This window comes from Brienomyrus brachyistius, chromosome 6, assembly GCF_023856365.1.
Source record: "Brienomyrus brachyistius isolate T26 chromosome 6, BBRACH_0.4, whole genome shotgun sequence".
Taxonomy (NCBI): Eukaryota; Metazoa; Chordata; class Actinopteri; order Osteoglossiformes; family Mormyridae; genus Brienomyrus; species Brienomyrus brachyistius.
Window position 1 is genome coordinate 5,456,903 of NC_064538.1, and position 18,591 is coordinate 5,475,493.

General features: G+C 43.6%; 1 protein-coding gene across 1 annotated transcript; it reads left to right on the forward strand.

The window, feature by feature from the left end:
• The first annotated feature begins 1,526 nt into the window (after window positions 1-1,526).
• Window positions 1,527-17,677, forward strand: LOC125745298 (serine/threonine-protein kinase 35-like). Its single transcript, XM_049017996.1, has 3 exons — window positions 1,527-2,357; window positions 4,197-4,946; window positions 14,094-17,677. The coding sequence occupies exons 1-2, from the start codon at window positions 1,850-1,852 to the stop codon at window positions 4,904-4,906; spliced, it is 1,218 nt and encodes a 405-aa protein (XP_048873953.1). The 5' UTR covers window positions 1,527-1,849; the 3' UTR covers window positions 4,907-4,946; window positions 14,094-17,677.
• Window positions 17,678-18,591: the final 914 nt, after the last annotated feature.

An 18,591-nucleotide genomic window follows, 5' to 3' on the forward strand; every position in this document is an offset into this window, starting at 1 on the left:
AGCTGGATTATTTTGGCATTAGACCTATTTCAGCTCATTCAAGAGCCGGTTGTGCCACTCAATTGTGTTGCAATGCATCACATTCACGGTTTTTGTAAAGGTCAGCTTTTAGTCAAAGTTAAAATGACAGCTGACTGCACATCTGTCATTGTGCATCAGTGCTGCAGTGATACATTTTATTCCTGTCCATGTTCTTATTCATTTTCTCGGATGAAAAACGTCCATTGAATAAGCTCTGGAGTAACTGGGCGTTAAGGGCGTTGCTCAAATATTAAATCACTCTGCCGACCCTGGGATTTGAACCAGCGTCCTAACCTGCTAAGCCACACATTCTAGATGTCACCTCTCATACCAGACACTGTTTCAGCAGTAGCAACGCCTTGATATCCTGTCCATGAAAATCACACACGCGAGAGGAGACAAGACATGCTTTTGTAACAGGCCAACACCTACTCATACCCAACAGAAGTATGCAGACACTTGCGCAAACATGCTACTTTCATACCGGGACCAAATAGTACACAGTAGTAGCAGTTGTACCGAATATTCCTGCACATCTCCCACAATAGGTGCCAAAGCACATTGCCATATGGTTTCCTCAGGTCCTAAAGCACATGCAAACTGCAGCGTTAAATTCCAACATTTAAAATCGTTTAATCAACATTTCTTTTTAAATACTTCTTATTCACCCTGCATGGTTTTATAGCAGTGTTTAGGCGTTGCATTTCAAAATAAGCCTTTTAATTTTAATCGGGAATTATCTAAAACGAATAGAAAAACTAACCAATAAGCAACTACGAGCAAGTATGGCTGTAATATCTGTAACAGTGCATGTTTATAATATTAAAAGCTGAAGCCATTGTTTTAAAGGTCCGGTCCCATAATTTATAAAAACTTTTATAAATATTTACCAGTCTCACTATTCGTGCACAATATTACGGCTCATTACTTAAAGTTCGAGGCAGACAAAGTTTCCGGCTTCAGTCCAGAGACTGCGTTCCTTGACCACAATATTCATATTAGTACAATACAATAAATAACCAGAGATATTTAAAGCTGTTTCTAAAAGTTACAACAGAATAAAACAAAACGCATTTCCCACTTTCAAGACTTTCTGAAGCCGGACTTAAGTGTACTATAACACGTGTTTTACGCAATCACGTGAGAGGCCACGCTAGAATGGACGAACCGATTTGCAGAAGCTCTTCGAACAAAAGAGGAAAAGTAAACATCGTAGCAAGGATTTTAACAACCATGACAGATTCCCTAAGAATCATTAACAGAAATTAAGTAATAAATATTTTATTCAAAATCACAAACCAAATATATGCATCCAAATAAATGCAAACGCATTTGCTGATACTTATATCTAACCCCTTCCGCTAAAGTTGGTTTGACCTCAGCTGAAGGAGGCTACCAAAACGTCAAATGCAGTAATTTACAAATATTGTAAGGATACTAAAATATGGAGAAATATGTAATTAAATAAACACTATTTTTAGTGTGATTACTAAGTTTCTGGTTAGTTACTTGTAATTTTTAAATATACTACAAAAGCAGTTTACGGGCTGTCCTTTTTTACTGGAATGGTATAATCCAGACATGCCTTCCCTTCATTCAATGGGTCGGAGAGTTATGCTTAATGTTTATGTAGTTTTAACTGGCAGCCGTGGGTTGGGTGAACCGTAGGGCCAAAAAAAGTTAATCGGCGGTGTCGTTATATTGCTTTTTAAATTTTAAGGCCGACGTCAGTCTTCACATAGTGATCTCCCTTCGTTTTGCTTTAGGTGAGTAATGAGGAGAGAAAAATATATTTCCCCGAACATCTGCGCACAACGAGAAGAAGCCCATGGATACAGAAGACGGGAGAAGGAGAAGAACGAGGAGCGTTCGGACGTGCAGGAAAGCCGGAGCAGAAAGCGGTAAAATGAAGAGGGAAGTGGACAAAGTTCTTAGGTCTTTGTCTGTGGGAAACTCCGAGGACCATGAAGTGCCCGTGGAGGAGGACTGTCTTTACGGCAACTTGTTCCGAAGCGAGAATTTAGAACAGAGGACGGTGGCGCCGCGCTATAGCCTCCTGCGAGAGATCGGAAGGGGCAGCTATGGCGTGGTGTACGAAGCCATAGCGCGGAAGTCGGGCGCGAGGGTGGCCGTGAAGAAGCTTCGCTGTGACGCCCCCGAAAACGTGGAGCTGGCCCTCGCCGAGTTCTGGGCTCTGGCGAGCCTGGAGAAGCGACACGAAAACGTCGTGCAGCTGGAGGAGTGTGTGCTGCAAAGGAATGGTATGGCTCAAAAAATGAGCCATGGCAACAAGAGGTCCAAGCAGTACCTCCGGCTAGTGGAGACCTCTCTAAAAGGTAACGTTCAGATAATATTTACCAATCCTCATCATCCATTGTCAAAATAAGATTAAAATGAATCACTCAAATTCTAATATCTTTGCCATTTTGGTTGTGTACAGTTTTTTGTATATAGGTGATCAGTTTACCCCTGGATGTTAAGTCCATAATGTTTCACTTTCGCTGTTGAAAAAATAGCAGGTATTTTTTTTACTATTTAAAAAGGATACTATAGAAGTCTTGTTATGACGTTTGAGATGTAGGAAGTGGAATCTTTATGGAGAAGTCACTGTGTTTTTGTCACGTCATCCGGACTTGGCTGGACCAGATTGATCAAGTTTCTGAGCACTGCGCGGTAGCTTTCAGTTTTAATACCAGCCTTCCGCGATTGCTTGCTTTGTCAGGCTTTCTGCTCGGCCAGAGCTCTTACCACGAATGCTCTTCGATCACCTTTGTAAACGTGTAATGGCAAGGAAAGCGAGGGAGTTGCTGCCCAGTCTTAGCTGCCCCGGCAGCAGCTTCACCATTTCAGTTGAGGCCTTTTTCATCTCTAAGAAAAGTTTCAGTCGCTGAAATTCTAGCAGTGTGTACAATGGAAGCATTGTTTATGTTTCTAATCGAGAGCAGCCATTTATGTTGGATTTATTTAGTAAAAATAACCGCTTTAGCGAAGCCCTGCCATTTCCAGTTATGCAATTGTGCTTTTTTGTGCTGGGGGGATGGGTGCTTTTGTAAGAATCCTGCTGCAGATGACAGCGAATGGGGGCAGTTTCGTGGCGTTTCCACCAATTCGGTGCGGTTTCGCGAAGATTTTTTTTAATTTCTTTTCATTTTTTCATTTGGTTGGATATGTAAGGCAAATACTCGGGCCTTAACACTTTACCCAAAATATCATTTTCAGCGTTCATGCTTTTAACTCTAAGGACTTCCTTGTCTGTTAGATGTATCAAATGAAAGAAGAAAATCACAGCCTGGTATTGTATTACCACTGGCCATGGAAAAATCTGAGTGTTCCTTTGGTCACATATGGATCAGGCCAATGTTCTGCCCTAAACTGCAGTCAGAGGTGTGCAGAGGTCATCCTCCTCTTGGGTGACCTGTCCCGGCACTGTTCCCATCGATGCTTAGGTGTTCCTGACTAAGCTGAGTTATCCGTGCTAGGCCCCAGACAGATTACACATGTAAACACACTGGCCTCAGAAGCAGCTGACAGCAACTTGCCAGGATTTGTGCATGGCTCGATGGCTGCCAACTGCTGATAACAATCTTTGTGTGGTTGCCCCGCTGTGGTTTATTTTTAAATTGCCTGATGACTTCCTTGACTATAGTCTTTGACTACCTTGTCAAGGTTTTATGGCATAAGGTAAAATAGAGATGATTGGATTAGTACAGTAATCTGAATAATGCAGACTGACAATGTACTTTCTTTGCATGTAGGCCTTAATAGTTGATGACGCAAATTTTAATGACCCCCTCAACCTCTTTCTTATATATAGCTTTACCACAGATGTTTCCTGGCTGATACAGGAACAGTTTTGTTTATTGTGATTCTGATCATTAATGATTCTTGTCATTTCAGGCTTAACGGACCATGTCTATGAAGCAATATGACCAGCGTGTGCCGCTGAATACCCAATCACAGCGTTCGCCATAAAAGCAGAGATGTTCTTAAATGTGTAGGCCTTAAAAACTACAAATCGGTTTGGAGGATGAAAAATGGCAGCACATTCCAGGATCTTTCGCTTTCTGATTTTATGCATCACATGCTAAAGTGAGACTGGAAAGGCAGTGTTAGGATGTATGACTGGAATATGAAGCTGTATGTGTGCAGTAACCGTGCGGCATTTTCTATTGCAGGAGAGCGAGTGTTGGGCTACCCAGAGGAGCCATGCTACTTGTGGTTCGTGATGGAGTTCTGCGAGGGTGGAGACCTCAATCAGTTCATCCTGTCCCGCCGGCCAGACCCTCGGACTAACAAGAGCTTCATGCTGCAACTCACTAGTGCTGTGGCATTCTTGCACAAGAATAACATCGTCCACCGGGACCTCAAACCTGACAATATCCTGATCTCGGAGAAGTCAGGAGCACCTGTACTAAAGGTGGCGGACTTTGGGCTGAGCAAGGTTTGTGCGGGTCTGGGTGGCGTAGGCAAAGGGGAGGACAAGAATAAGGACATCAATGTGAATAAGTTCTGGCTGTCTTCAGCTTGTGGATCTGACTTCTATATGGCACCGGAGGTATGGGAGGGTCACTACACAGCCAAAGCAGACATCTTTGCCCTGGGCATCATTATCTGGGCCATGCTGGAGAGGATCACCTTCATTGACGCCGAGTCCAAGAGGGAACTGCTCGGAACATATATCCGGCAGGGCACAGAGATCGTCCCGGTCGGGGAGGCGCTGCTGGAGAACCCAAAGATGATCCTCCACATTCCCCAGAAGCGGAGGAGCTCCATGTCAGATGGGATTAGGCAGCTCCTGCAAGACATGTTGGCCGTCAATCCCCAGGATCGGCCTGACGCCTTCCAGCTGGAGATCAGAATGGACCAGGTTACATGTGCTGCTTGACCATTAGAAGCCGAACGATAGCGGACCTTTTATTTATCAGGTATTGACAAGTACGGCCCACCTCCCTGACCCAAAAAGACATGCAGTTCTTTATTTTATGACATCCGCAAATGTCACGTAAGGGTTTAGTGTCTTGTGTGAAAGTTTGACTTAAGGAGTTAAGGAGTTTACATGCCACTTTACTGACCACCTAAGGATAAACACGTTTATTTTTTATGACAGGTGCGTATTAATTCAAACCACCTTTCTTATATCTGCCCAGGCCCGAGGTCCTGCCCTCTTGAACACACATGCACTCACCTTCACTAATTAAGGTCATAGATCAACTATCACATTGGCACAATCTAAACATCACAGTTTTGAATTCTTTTTTTTCTTTCCTTCCTCTGCTTTGCCTCTCCAGTTGTTTGTTTCTGCTTCCCCCCCCCCCCCCCCCCCCCCCCCTTTGTTTTAATCAAAAACATACAAGTTGCCTCAGGGGCAGAGTGTACCCAGCATTCTTAGCAGTACCAGCCAAGGCCCCGCCCTCCATCCCCCTGTGCTGTTTCATAACACTCGCAGCGTCTCCCTGAGGGCCACGGCATTGTGGTCGATCACATCAGCTGTTCTCTCCACCTCAGATCTCAGAGTTGAGATGTTTATCTCGGCTTTATCTTCCCATAATGCTCTCTGCGCCGTTATACTACGCAAGTGTGTGCCGGGACTTTCCAGATGTTTCTCATACACTTCCATACGTAGCTCAATCGCTGTTGTTTTCTGTGTGACCAGTACAGCTTGGGGGAGTCATCCTGGTGATGAGGCAAGGTGTTAATTGAGTAGTTTGTGTTTGTACTGCTAGAAGCCAAGGAATTTTGCGGGTATGTTCATGAAAACCAGAACAGCAGGAAAACTGCGATGACTGACCCAGCCTAAGTTGTACATCTTGGCAGGAGGTTTTAATAGGGCTGGGTACCGACTGAAATGTCCAATCCTGTTGAGGACCGAAATTTTTACTTGCTTTCGGTACTAAATTCAGATACCGAAACGGTAAATCTCAGTGTCTGAGCTAATAAACATAAGGCGTACTTGTGTATATCTCAAGTTGCTGGTGGTTGGCTCTCTAACTTAATGCTCCTTAAATGCGTAGCGTGAAAAAAAAAAATGCCTACGAAATCAAAAGTGTGGCTCCACAGCGTTCCATTTAGTCACATTTTGCGACCATTTTTGTAAATTAAATTTTATAACTAGGCTATTTTCAGATGTGCCCCTCACATAGGGGCTGACCATATTGTCGTATGTCGTGAAACACCCGGAGAATTGGAGTTCATGTGTATGTGAGTGAGATCGTTGGAATTCTGGCCGATTCAGGTCCTGGGAGGCACTGCTGTTCAGGTGCATACAGCGGTAAACTTGTTGATTTGCTCGACGACAAGCACCTGCAACTAATATGGAAGTTATGCAGAAGTGCGGAAAAACAGATAAAAGTCGATGGTATTATTCTTGTACCTCAATAAGACTGAATACTTTCTGCCTGCGTCTGCAGCCGGTGGTGGCAGAGAAACGTGCTGGCGCTTATTAACGGGTGAACGATGAAAGATTGATCTGTTGGCCAGATATATTTATGAATTACAAACATATCACGGGTCGTATAAGTAAAATCAGGGCTCTCAAGTTTCACACATTGACTGTGAGACATGCATTTCAACCCGTTCACACACTCACATGCACACCTTCTGTTTCTCACGCTGAGAAGTAAGGTGAAACACCCACCAAGGTGTCCTGTTATATGGAATTAATGGGCGAGCTGTAGGCATACAGGGTGGAGTTATCCACTGAGTTCATAACTGTCCTGATCGAGTTAGACAGAGTTGATAGTCACTTACCAGCCAATCAGAAAATGGCATTTGTTGCATGTGATACGTGGATGTGCACAGATATGGAGGAGACAAGGTGGAAGTGAAAGATCCGATGAATGCGGTTGGCTGAGTTCTAACGTGTCACACACTGACCGTGAGACGCCCACAGTGCCCCTAACAGATGTTTTCTCACTGCAAACTTTCGATGAAACTTGAGAGCCCTGGTAAAATATAAATAAAAGCCTGTGACCCATTATGATTGCGATCGATCCCCCCCCAGTAACTAACCAATGAGTAACAAAACAACTTGTTTGAGTAAAAGTTTAGTGCTGTAATGTTAGATATATTTTTGTTGTTGTTGAAATTGATTTAAAAGCATATTGATATTGATAAAAGTACTGTTCCGGATCCGGTATTGAAACATTTTCAACGATGCCCAACCCTAGATTTTAATTAGTAAGCCATGCCATGGGTAGCGTGATCACCTAGCTGTGATCGTGTTTTTTAACCTGGGGGGTGTTCCACGAAGCAGTATTTCTTGGTTGGCTGGGTTTAACTTAAGCTAGACCTCATGATTGTCCAATAAGAGTTCAGGGAAGGATCATTTCTATTGGACATTCATGACTTCCAGCTAAGTTTAACCCAGTTAACTGAGAAATCCTGCTTCATGGAACACCCCCCTGGTCCTTGGTTAACCCAAGATGGTTTGCGCCATGTTTTTGCTTCCTCCCAGCTTCCTTCCTCGCCATCCATGTTTTTGTACCCTCTCAACACCCTTCCAGACAGTCCCCAGTTTCAGAAACACTGCTTCAGGGATACACGCCGTCATCCAGGCAGAAAAGACTCAGCGCTGTGGGAAATTCTCTCCATGGAAGCTGACATTATGTTTGTCAGGTTTAGTGAATGCCCTGGGGGGTCCTGGTTTGAGCAAACATGCTTGTGTGCGGTAGGGGATTTTTTTTGTAGAATTCAAAGGACCGCTTTCCTTGTTTTGGGAAGTGAGGCAGTCAGCAGTGACTAATGAAGAGTACTGCTCTGCAGGTGAAAATGGTGGTGTGTGATAGGAGAGGTGAAGTAGTTATAACAGAGTGAATATCAGTGTTTGATTAATCACGTTAGTCTGTCCACAGATATGTAAATTTTAAGCAGTCAGCAGCTCAATGGTGGCTATTGTAAGGATGTTGTGGATCCCTGCTATTTCGGTTGAGTAGATTTGCAAATATTGCAGTTTTCCCCTAAATGGTCACCTCCCCATCCATGATGGCCTGAAAACAAGCACTCACAGATGCATACGTTTGTATTCGTATCTTTGTCCACAGGAATTAATGGACAGTCCCTACAAACCCGTAAGCCCAACTATGATGACCTTAACCCCTACCCAGCCATAACTTTAACCATAAGTAACCAAACAAAACATGTAACTTTTGGAGTTTTTAGTTTTTTGATTGCATCCGCAGTTGCTTATAAAATAGATTTTTTTTCCTTTTGTGGGCACTTGAAATTATGTCCCCCCCATTCATTCATTCATTCATTCTTCTACTCCAAAGCTACAAGTCGACATTCAGACTTGAATCTCCAGAGAACTTGAGAATGATTCCTTTTTATTCAAACTTGCAGTTGAACACTGCAAGAATCTCAGTGTTTTACTGTGTTGAATCGGGCACTTGCTGCCTTCACACCTGTTGATTATTCTTTTGTTGTATTGCATCACTTCTCTGTTGACTTTAAAGTTTTTTTTATGTTACGTAAAATGGAACAACACCCCCTTTAGGCAAATCAATATAAGGCATCCCTAAGCCTTTGTCAGGATTTCACCATCTGCTTGTTGGGTGTGCTGAGCTGCGTGGCCTCAGACCCCCCCCAACCCCACTCCTTGCCTGAGGGGGGAGATCAGTCTTTTGTGGAAGACATACAGACTGTAAGAGGTTTGGGTGGTGGGGAGTGGTGTAAAAGTGCCTTGATTTTGTCTTCTCAGTCTTCTGGCCGGAAAGCAGGGCTCTGTGGAACCTGTTGGTGCATCTTCATCTTCACACAAACCCCCCTTGTAGCCAAAGAGGGTTGCCATGAAAGCAGTCGCAGTTCCCAGTCTCCGTCTACCCCCGGAATAGCCGGACCATTCTTGAGGGAGGGGCACCAGCCGAACATGCCTTGCTGGCTATGTGCTACACTTAAGTGTTTTGTGAAATTTTAAGGTGTTCAGATCTTTGAATCTCTTCACTTGTCAGAAAAACCGTTTGTTGAAATACCTGTGCTAGAGTGATGAGATGAAACAAGAATTATTTTCCCACGAATCAGTAAAAGTCTAAGCCAGTTTTGCCGGGGCTAGATGTAGAAGGTTAAGGTTTGTGCATATATTCCATCTCATTTTCAGCATGACTTGTAGTGAGTTGGATATTCTGTTCGGCATACGATGATAGCTGCTACCTTCGTTTAAAATCTAGCTTGGTGTGTTTTCAGTGTAGATGTGTGTTTGACTCCTCTAGAGGCTGGGGCCCTGCTGTGGTGTTACTGGATTTGTCATGGGCCAGCGGCTGCCGGTTTTGCCTCCCATTGGGGACGCTCCTGTTTTTCACGATGACTGAGTGCCTTCTTTGGCATGTGCAGCATGCAGTGTGTTGACCAGTCCAGCGAGACACACCGAAGGCTTCTTATTGGTGTCCTTGCTGGGGGAGGAGGGGGGGGGCTGGACACCATTAGTTTATTTGAAGAATTTTTCAGTCACTTGACCTGTGTGCTTAAAGGAGGCTTTTGGGCTTGTACATATTTGTTGTCATCATGATGGAAGCTATAAAAGGTTCAGACTGAAACCAGTAAGTTGGTTATGTGATGCAATTTATTGACAAATATCGTGACCAATCCCTTTTGCTAAAAATGGTTTCTCAGTAGATAATATTACAAACAAACTTGTTGGTTGTTATGTAGTTTAATTTGACTTTCATCAGTTATATTGTTTGGCATTTAGCTATGGACGAATAGACTCAGTTTTAGAATCTTTCCAGAAAGCAGTTTGGAAATTGATCAGGACAAGCATATTTATACTGCAAGGTATGTAGTTGGTCCACAGGGTATAGGGATGTCATGATACCAGAAATGTACTAGTCAGTAAGTGTATTGGTAAAATTCCACGATTCTCTACTGGGATGTTCTTCCAGGTCCAGAGGGAGTTTGCAGTCATCGTCACGCATCAATGATATTTCACACCAGTACCATTTTTGTGGCAATTTGTGATTTTGGTGACAAGAGGTCTGCTAATGGACATGAAAGGTGGCACCTGTTGTGGTAATATGATTTGACCGTGTTGATTCTGATATTGATTTTGAAACTAGTTTGCTGATCTGGTATATTACCTAGCTGTAGACTTTAGGGCTGCATGATATTACATCGGAATTATCTCCAGGGCCTTGCATGACAGGCGTAAAACTTTGTCTGGTCACCTTATTTTATGGCGTATCCTTTTATTTATTTATATTTGTGTGTGTGTGTATATATATATATATAATTTATATATATTTATATTGATATATATTATATATTTAAATTCGCTTAGCGAAGCATGCCAAACTACTGGTATGGTATGTCCTGGAAAAGATGAGATGTTCCTCCTTCACCGCTGCTTTAGTGCTCAACAGCCACAACATATATTATTAAAGAGGAGATTTTGCGGATAAACAAGGTAAAACAGACGGTGGTGGTGTGGTGGTACTTTTTGCAATTAGTCATGCACCTTTATGAAAGGTAGGAATACACTGAATTCATACAGATTACCAACTTGCACAATACACCTCTCACTTATATTTTAAGCGTGCTACTAATCTGCTTACCGAATTATGGTCATGAGTAAAGGTCTGTGTAGTGCCAGAAAGCCAGTGTCCAGGCAAATTTTTTATGTCCATTGTCTAAAGCCCTGTAATCACATCGCATTTCTTTACTCTGATTTGTGACACAACTTCTGGCAACAGCACCACCTTATTTGACACAATCTGTTGGTCACTTTGGCTATATTTTATTTTTGGTAAATTTTAATCAATTTTTATAGATATAGAGCAATATTGAGTGCAAATATTTTGAATAATTGCAGCGTGATATTGGGCAGCCCCAGTAGACCTGCTGGTTAGACTCGTCCTTCCCAGTTTTTATCTTTGTTGCCTGAGGACGCGTAGGGGTGGGGTGGGGTAACTTAATGCTGTGAGGTGCAGACCTCTTACAGGCTGCTACAGGTCAAGGTTTGAAATGTCTGTTAGCGAGCAAGAGATGAGCGATGGAGAAGAACAGTCATAGGCTTCAGGCTGAGTGTAGCTGAGGATGGATCGGCCATGCGCTGTCCAATCACTCAGACCATCCCTACTGTAGACAGCTGATCTGCACCTCCAGTACTGTCCTCTCTTTGCCCTTATTCTAAAATGTTGTCGCTCGCTCGAATGACTTTATTTTAGGTGCCCAGGAGGGAAACCGTTCCGGAGCTAACAGTCTAAGTGTTCTGCAGCTGACGGTTACTGATGACTGGTAGGCTTGTGGCTCCTTGCACAGCTGTTTTGCACGAGCCCTTTGTTTCCGCTGGTCTGTCGTCTCGGTTTCCTGTCGTGCGCTTCTGCACATGTTACCTTCCACCGGCTCTGTCCCGCTCTGTTAAGCCACGTGTTGTGCCATCCCCCCCCCCCCCCCCCCCCGCCCCCACCCAATGTTATTTGTTTTTGCAAGTTCACTTTCTTATACTTTCAGTCTCCCTGCATATTGAAATTGATAGCAGTGCCTCATTCAGTCTTCTGCCGCTCTGATATATATAAGTGTATCAATCTCAGCTCAATCCTGTACCATCTCCAGCTTAATTTGCATCTTTAAAAGCTGGTTGTCACACCTTAGCACTGCAATGCATTTAAGCGGCTGCTTCATCACTGGCGATGCTAGCCGATACAAGCCTTACAGTCCATTTGTCAGGACTTTAAAACAGAACTTGCAACAAAATGAATTTTCTTCCCATGATGCTCCAGGATGCAGAAGTTCTGTTCAACGGGATCTTGTTGCCCACACCTATGTTCCTCTAAGTGCTGGCATGTTTTGGCATGAAGAGTGGCAGGCACAATCCTGAAGCACTGCTCCACCAAAGTCCCCCAATGCCCTGGGAAAGTTTAGTTGATTGTTTTGTACTATATTCATTGGGAAAATAAAATATGACAAAAATACACTGAATGTTTGGCAGTGTGGGCTAACCTATTTCTCTGCTGTTGAGAGTGAATGATTTTCAGTGTTCGTGCTGTGGAGAGCCGGATTTGACCAGTTTTGGGTGGGATGTGGGCTGACGTGTTCCTGTTTAGTGTTTAATTGCTGTTTTTTTGGCTCAGCTGCTCAGGATGTTGCCAGTTCATTTAAAAGCCTGCAGTTTGATTTCCCCGGTGGGTCAGTGATACAGTAATTGGAGTCCGTGGGCCGCAGCTCTTGACGTTCGAGTGGCATTTATTTCTGCTATGGCTGTCAGACCAGGGAGCTGACTGCGCTGAAAATGCCAGTATGCAGCTTTCAAGCAGAGTCTTTTCAAGCACTTTTTCAAACAGTAGCTAATTCTTAAGGCATGTTTACTTGCTAATGCAAATAAGCCCTGCCTTCAAACAGTAAATAATGTCTGCGACTAAATATATATAGCAGACAGCCAAGCATTCGAAGAGCTAAAAATGCCTGATTTAAGTGTTTTTTTTCTTGTTTGCTTGTTTCTCCCCCAAACGTTGTGTGATTGGAGTCATTTGTGATCATTCTAGCATGTCAGAAACTGCTACCCTTATACTACAGTGTGTTACAGGTCACAGAAACGGGTGTGATAGACAAAAAAAGCATCCAATGAAAACATCTTGTTATTCAGAGGGGTCAAGAAAATTGCCCAGCCTCATTTAAGTTAACGGTTGGCCACAAAAAAATTATTTTGTGTAATGGGTAGAACAAGTCCTACCTGGTACTACATTGTCCATTGTCTTCAGGCACAGTGATATTCATTTAATTTGCAATTCTCTTATTTATGCGGGTTTGCCAGGAGTGTTGTGGGCTTGCTTTGTTTTGCCGCAGAGTTGGGCAGTGTGAATTTTAAAAGCTCTTTCCTCCTTTAGTTAGTGATGACTAGAAAGAGAGAGTGTAGTGCGTTTGTGTGTGCGTGTGTTTGTGCGTGTGTGTGTTTGTGGCTTTTATCTATTTTCGTTCTGTTCTGTGTCTGGCCAAGCCCTCTAGGCTTCTCCGTCAGATGTGCGTTACCTTTGGTATTCTCCAGACGCAAGTCTAACGGCCCTCAGGGGGAAGCCCTTCCTGCTGTAATGAGTCAGAGGAGCCATTTTAAAGTGCATGAGGTGATATGCTGCTTCTAAAATGGATTTTGCTGAAGCAGTTTTTTTTCCCCCACCTCTTCTCCTCCTCCCAGATGGCAAAGTTTGTCGTGAAGGCCTATACTGATTGGCTGATGCATCACTAGGCGTGAGCCTAATGGGACCCCATTAATAAGTGGCCTCCCTCTTTAACCCATAAGCCACTGGTTTGAAACTGATCATTCACTCGGGATTATTTTGACTGAATTTTAGACACGGAGGGTGACTAATGATTCGATTTTCTGGGGGGAGAGGGGGGGTAATGTATTGTTTTAGATGACATGAAAGTAAATGTATTTAAGCCATCTAATTGTGAGGGAGGGGCAGGTGGGGGACCCTTGAGTATTGATCCCATGTACCTTGCAATGGACAAGCTGTCGGTGTTGTACTTCACAGACCACTGCTTCCATGTGTGTTGATCCTCTGCTCATTCGCTTGCCCCTGAAGCTCTGTAACGGAGCTGCCCATGTGAGCCCGGATGTTCTACTCGTTACGCAAGTCATTTGTGGCAGAGCGGTGGACTGTTTGCGCCAACCTATTGTGTGCATCATTAAAAACAAAGTGTGGAAATGGAACAGCTGTATGGTGCATGAGACCTGGTGTGCTGCCCAGGTGAAAATGATTTTTCTTTCACGTTTCCCCATAAACTGGTCCAATCCAGCTGCATCCCACTTCTGCGCCTGGAAGGAATGTTTACTTGTTTGTGCCGTTTGTATGTTTCTTCAGTGCTTTGAAAGGAGTTCATTTAGCGTTCAGTTTAGCAACGCCAGCTTGTACACCAGCGCCAGCCTTCTGGTGCTTATATTACTTGTTCTGTCAATGGCTAGATGGCGGCAGCCGATGTAAGAGCTTCTCTGTTTTTCGTCGCCCCTGGTAGATGTTACCGGTTCATTCACCGCATGTTTTGCACAGGGTGGCTGTTTATATTACCTTGCTGTTCCTCGCCCTCTTTACCCGAGTAACACTCTAATCTTTTTTTTTTTTTCTTTCTTCTGCCCCCCCCTTCCATAGATTTGTTTACTTCGACACCCTTGGACCCCACCTCCATGGTGAAAAAGGGACTCCGATCTTTTGGACTGTGAAGCTTCCAGTGTGATGTGATGCGATGAAGCGGAGATGTACCACACGCCCCCAAACTGGGATGCAGCCAATGAGAACGCTATGCAATCAAGTTGCACAGAAAGTCAGGTTCTTTTTTAATTTGCTTTGATGTTGGACGAAGACGTACGGTAAAATTGCAGGATGACTGGCACATGCAGTGAGGTTTCATGTGGTTGTGGAAGTTTTGAGAAGCAGGTCGTTAAGACATTTCACCCCTTTGGCTTGAATGGTTTATTTTCTGCAGTGGGCCTGAGATTTTATTTGTTGCTCTTTAATCGACACAAGCTGCCATTGCGATTGGGTCAGTTGGCTGTTAGGCGATAGGGGTCTGATCCCCTTGCTGGTTTTTCCTCATAGTCAAAGGCCCATCACACATTTGAATGAATGAAGCATCGACATGGGTCCAGATCACCAGTATGTGGCATCCCCAGTCCATCAGTGCCCATGCTAAAGTTAGCTCACAGGTCCAATCTGCCCTAGCTTCTCAGCGGTGTTTCCAGTTGAGCTGAGGTCCTCAGCCGGTCTCGAGGAGCCCGACTCCTCTCTCTGACCTTGAAGCAGCTTATGGATGCCTTTTCTGAGGAAATAGGAGCCCGATGACTGTCCTCAGTCTGAATACTAACCAAATCAAAAGACACAGCTGCCTGAAAAAAAATAATAAGTACGGCATTTTCTTTTACCTGTGTGCCTTAATTATTTATCCAGTAATTAACCTGGGTGTCATTTCCTTACTGTGATGCTGTTGAATTTCCCGGTTTGTTCCCCTTATGGATATTTGGTAATGAAGTAAAAAACATTTCAGGTCCTACATTTTGGGCAGTGTTGCCGCATGGTGGGACTATATTTCTCATAGCACATTTCTGGCTTATTCCCATGGCCCAAGAAATATTAAATGCGCCATCTAACTTCCGGTTGATTATTAATTAAAAAAAAAAAAAAAGCTGGTCTTAAATGTACTGCATAGAACCGTATCAAGGAGCGTAATTGGACAGACTTGACGGCCCCTTTAAGAAGGTCTGGAGTGTAGTGAAAGTCTGTATCCACAGGGAGCTGGACGGCTTGTGACCCGCACCGCTCATTTCCTGTCTAACCATGTGCACAGGGGTAATCGGAATAGTTTTTGAAACTGAGCACAGAAGCGAAAATGTCCCCAGGAAGACTTTGTCTGGAAGCTCAGTTTAATGGAAATCATAGGATTTTTATATTCCAGTTGCTTGTGTTGTTGACTTGCGTTGGGTTAATTGATGACAACAAATAACACTAAATAATGGGAACAGCAGCTATTTTTTAGATACTCCCTCTGTTTACCCCAAACTTCGGTTTAGATGGTCTACTATTCCTATATTTTGTGTGAGGTACTACCCCCCCCACCCCATGGATTTGATCCCCCTCCCCCAGCACCACCATTAGTGTCCACTAATATTTCCTTGGATGAAGTGTCAGGCTGTTACCTGTATTTGGGAATATCTGAATGTTAAGGCTCGATAGCTGTCTGTTGTGTTTATGAATCCCTGCATCTGTACCACTGCTCACCACTGCAGTGTGAATCAATGGCATGTCATTGAAACACCTTTGCAGTGACCAATGTGTCTATCATACCTTTTAAAAACTGATAATACTAACTATTGACAACATTAACATGCCTATACCTACTTAAGGTATTTAAATGCACCTTGCCACATATTACAGATTCTTAGAATTGTAAAGAAAAGCAGTAATTAGGTTATTTTCAGTGTTGGATGTATGTCTGAGACGGAATGAAAGTTGCTCTGCATTTTGGGAACCATCCTCAAGTGGGAAGTCATTTGATTAGCAGGTAATTTAGCAAAAATTCAGTCAAGCTGTGCTAAGGGCTTGAAAACAATTGTGCAGATCCATGCATTTGCCAGAAAAACAACATAAACTCTGTGGTAAATGACGGTTGAAAGAGTTGTTTTTGAATATTAGAAGGTGTGAGCTTTTCTTAGGTTGTTTGGTTTACAGTTATGCACTTGGTCTGGAGTCTCGTTTTCTGGTTCTACCTCATATTTGCCAGGCTCTCCTTGGGAATCTCCTTTAAGCCATTGGTTGATGTCCTGGGTTCTCTTGGCAAGAGTAATATTCGGCATGTAGACTTTTTAAAATGTGGCTGGTTGATAGGCTAACTTTACAAATAAAGGTATCTTTCCAGTTTGGTCTTACTTGATAGACTGGTGTTCCCTGTGGGTTTCAGGATTCTCCAGGCTGCTGATCTGAATTGTGCTTTAATCTCTGGCGTGAAACCAGTTTGTCATTGTCCATGTTCTCTCTGACACTATTAACACTGCTATTTGTGTGTGTGCGGGTGTGTGTGTGGTGTGTGTTGGGTGGGGGGATAAATGGGCTGAATATGATTATAGTAAATGGTTCTGAGTCAGAAATATTCTACAATGAGCAAGATCAATAGGATGCGTTTGACAGATGTATCTTCTACACCACCCTTCTATATGACTTTGAGCAGTTGTGAGCTGTTTACCCTGCCCCCCCACCCCGGAAACTTCAACGATGCATTTTAAAGATCCTGCTTTTGACTAGAGCGCTATGAATCATGGCAGCAACTTAAAATGGACCATTTGCTTTTTTGAAAATCAGGCTTTTCGAACAGCGTAGCTTTATATTTTGAAGTTTAACATTCTTAAGCTGTAGCCTAAACTGAAAATGCAAAGTTATAGGCTTCTTGCCACACCCCCACACCCCCCAAAAAAAAAAACAAATGTCTGCACGTTGTTACCTGCAGTCGCAGTGATTTATTGCGCTTGGCTCGGTCTTATTCCTCGGGTGCTGGTGTTGGATTGCTCTTGTAGGAAATGCGTCTGTCTTGGATTTCTGTCTGTGCTTTATTACTGGGACCAGTATTTACAACAGGGAAGGTTGATACCATCCCACCTTCCACCTCCCCTGCCCTAAATTGAATTATTGAATTAGGCGGGTTAGAGTGGTTGTGTCTTGTGGCTTTGACTAGATTGCTCTGTTGATGTGACTGGAAGTGTGTGTGTGTGTGTGTTTCATACTGTCATTTTCTCTGGTTCCTCACCCATGACCAATTTTGTAAGACCCAGAGTGCACTGCTGTCCTTCTGGGTTTGTGGCATGTACTCCGTTGTATTGTATAACTACACGCCTACATGTACTTGCTGACATCCCGTGGGTGATCAGATGGTTTTCTTTAGTATTTATTTTTTTTCCCTGTATTATCTCTCTGGTTCAACTTGATGATTTGTACATTGTTCTATGCAAGCATCTCACTGAAAACACTGTGCTGAGAACCACGTGATGATGTCATGCCTGCTCCTTTCTCAGAGTGGATTGGAGGAGCAAAGTGAATCTTTTTATTTTATTTGTTTTCTGTTTGTGTTAAATCGTTCTTGGCTATAGTGCTAATGGGGTGCCATTAGGAGGTTTAGCGAATGACCAATTTACTTGTAAATATGTCGGAACAACTTGTTTCTTGAAATAAATGAAGAAAAATAAAATGGGTTTTCTGTGTTGCCTGTTTTTTTTTTTAAACAGCACAAGCTGGTGAGGGTTTGGATCCTCACACGTATTGGTCCGTCCATCCGCTTTGCTTAAATCACAGGTTCTAATGGTCTGCTGCTAAGTGAGGCATAGCAGAATCTGTAAACGATTTCTTTATTACATGTGAGTATGTTTGGGCTTGACTACCTGTCGTATTCCTGGGTAGTGCATGTTTTATTTGGGGTAGTTGGTGTTTCTTAACCCAGTCTTTGAGCTTCCCCAGACAGTCCACATTATTACTCCTTCACCCCTGTACCGGGTATTCGATGTTCTTTTTCAGCTGAGTGGAAGCAAAAGTGTGGATTGGGGGGGGGGGGTCACTGAGGGCTGGTTGAGAAACACTGGGACAGATTTTTAAACTACAGCTTCAGTCACCAGGGCAGTTTTCATGCTAAGCTGGGCATCCCAAGGCCTGATCTGTACAGGTTTACTTCGCCCAGCCTGAGAAGCCGCCTCTCCTCTTTGAGGAAAGGCTCTGCAAGCAGGCAGCTGTGGGCAGTGCCTGTCTCCCGGAGCTCCCTGTACCGCGGGCTGTCCCCGCTGGCTTAGCTTGGTACGTTGTGTGTACTCGCCAGGAATGGAGGATTAGTGAGACTTTGTTTTGGGTGGGCCGGTCAGGACAGAGGATTGCTGGATCAAGTCTTCTGTCCTCTGTCTGCCTCCCTGCTACAGGCCTGCACACTTACTGACCCCGTCTGTGCTTTCGAGACCTTCTTAAATGTATTTGATTGATCAGTGCAGATAAACAATTAATTGGCAAATGCTTGCATGGGTTACAAACTGCTTGTAATATCTTCCAATATCTAACTTCCAAAAAGACCAATAAAATATAAACTTGTATTTTATTTGAAAGAAAGCACAATGTTTTCGATGGG

Coding starts and splice junctions, on each gene's coding strand:
- LOC125745298 (XM_049017996.1), top strand. CDS start 1,850: ATGGATACAGAAGACGGGAGAAGGAGAAGAACGAGGAGCGTTCGGACG. Junction 2,358..4,196: donor AGTGGAGACCTCTCTAAAAG/GTAACGTTCAGA, acceptor TTTCTATTGCAG/GAGAGCGAGTGTTGGGCTAC.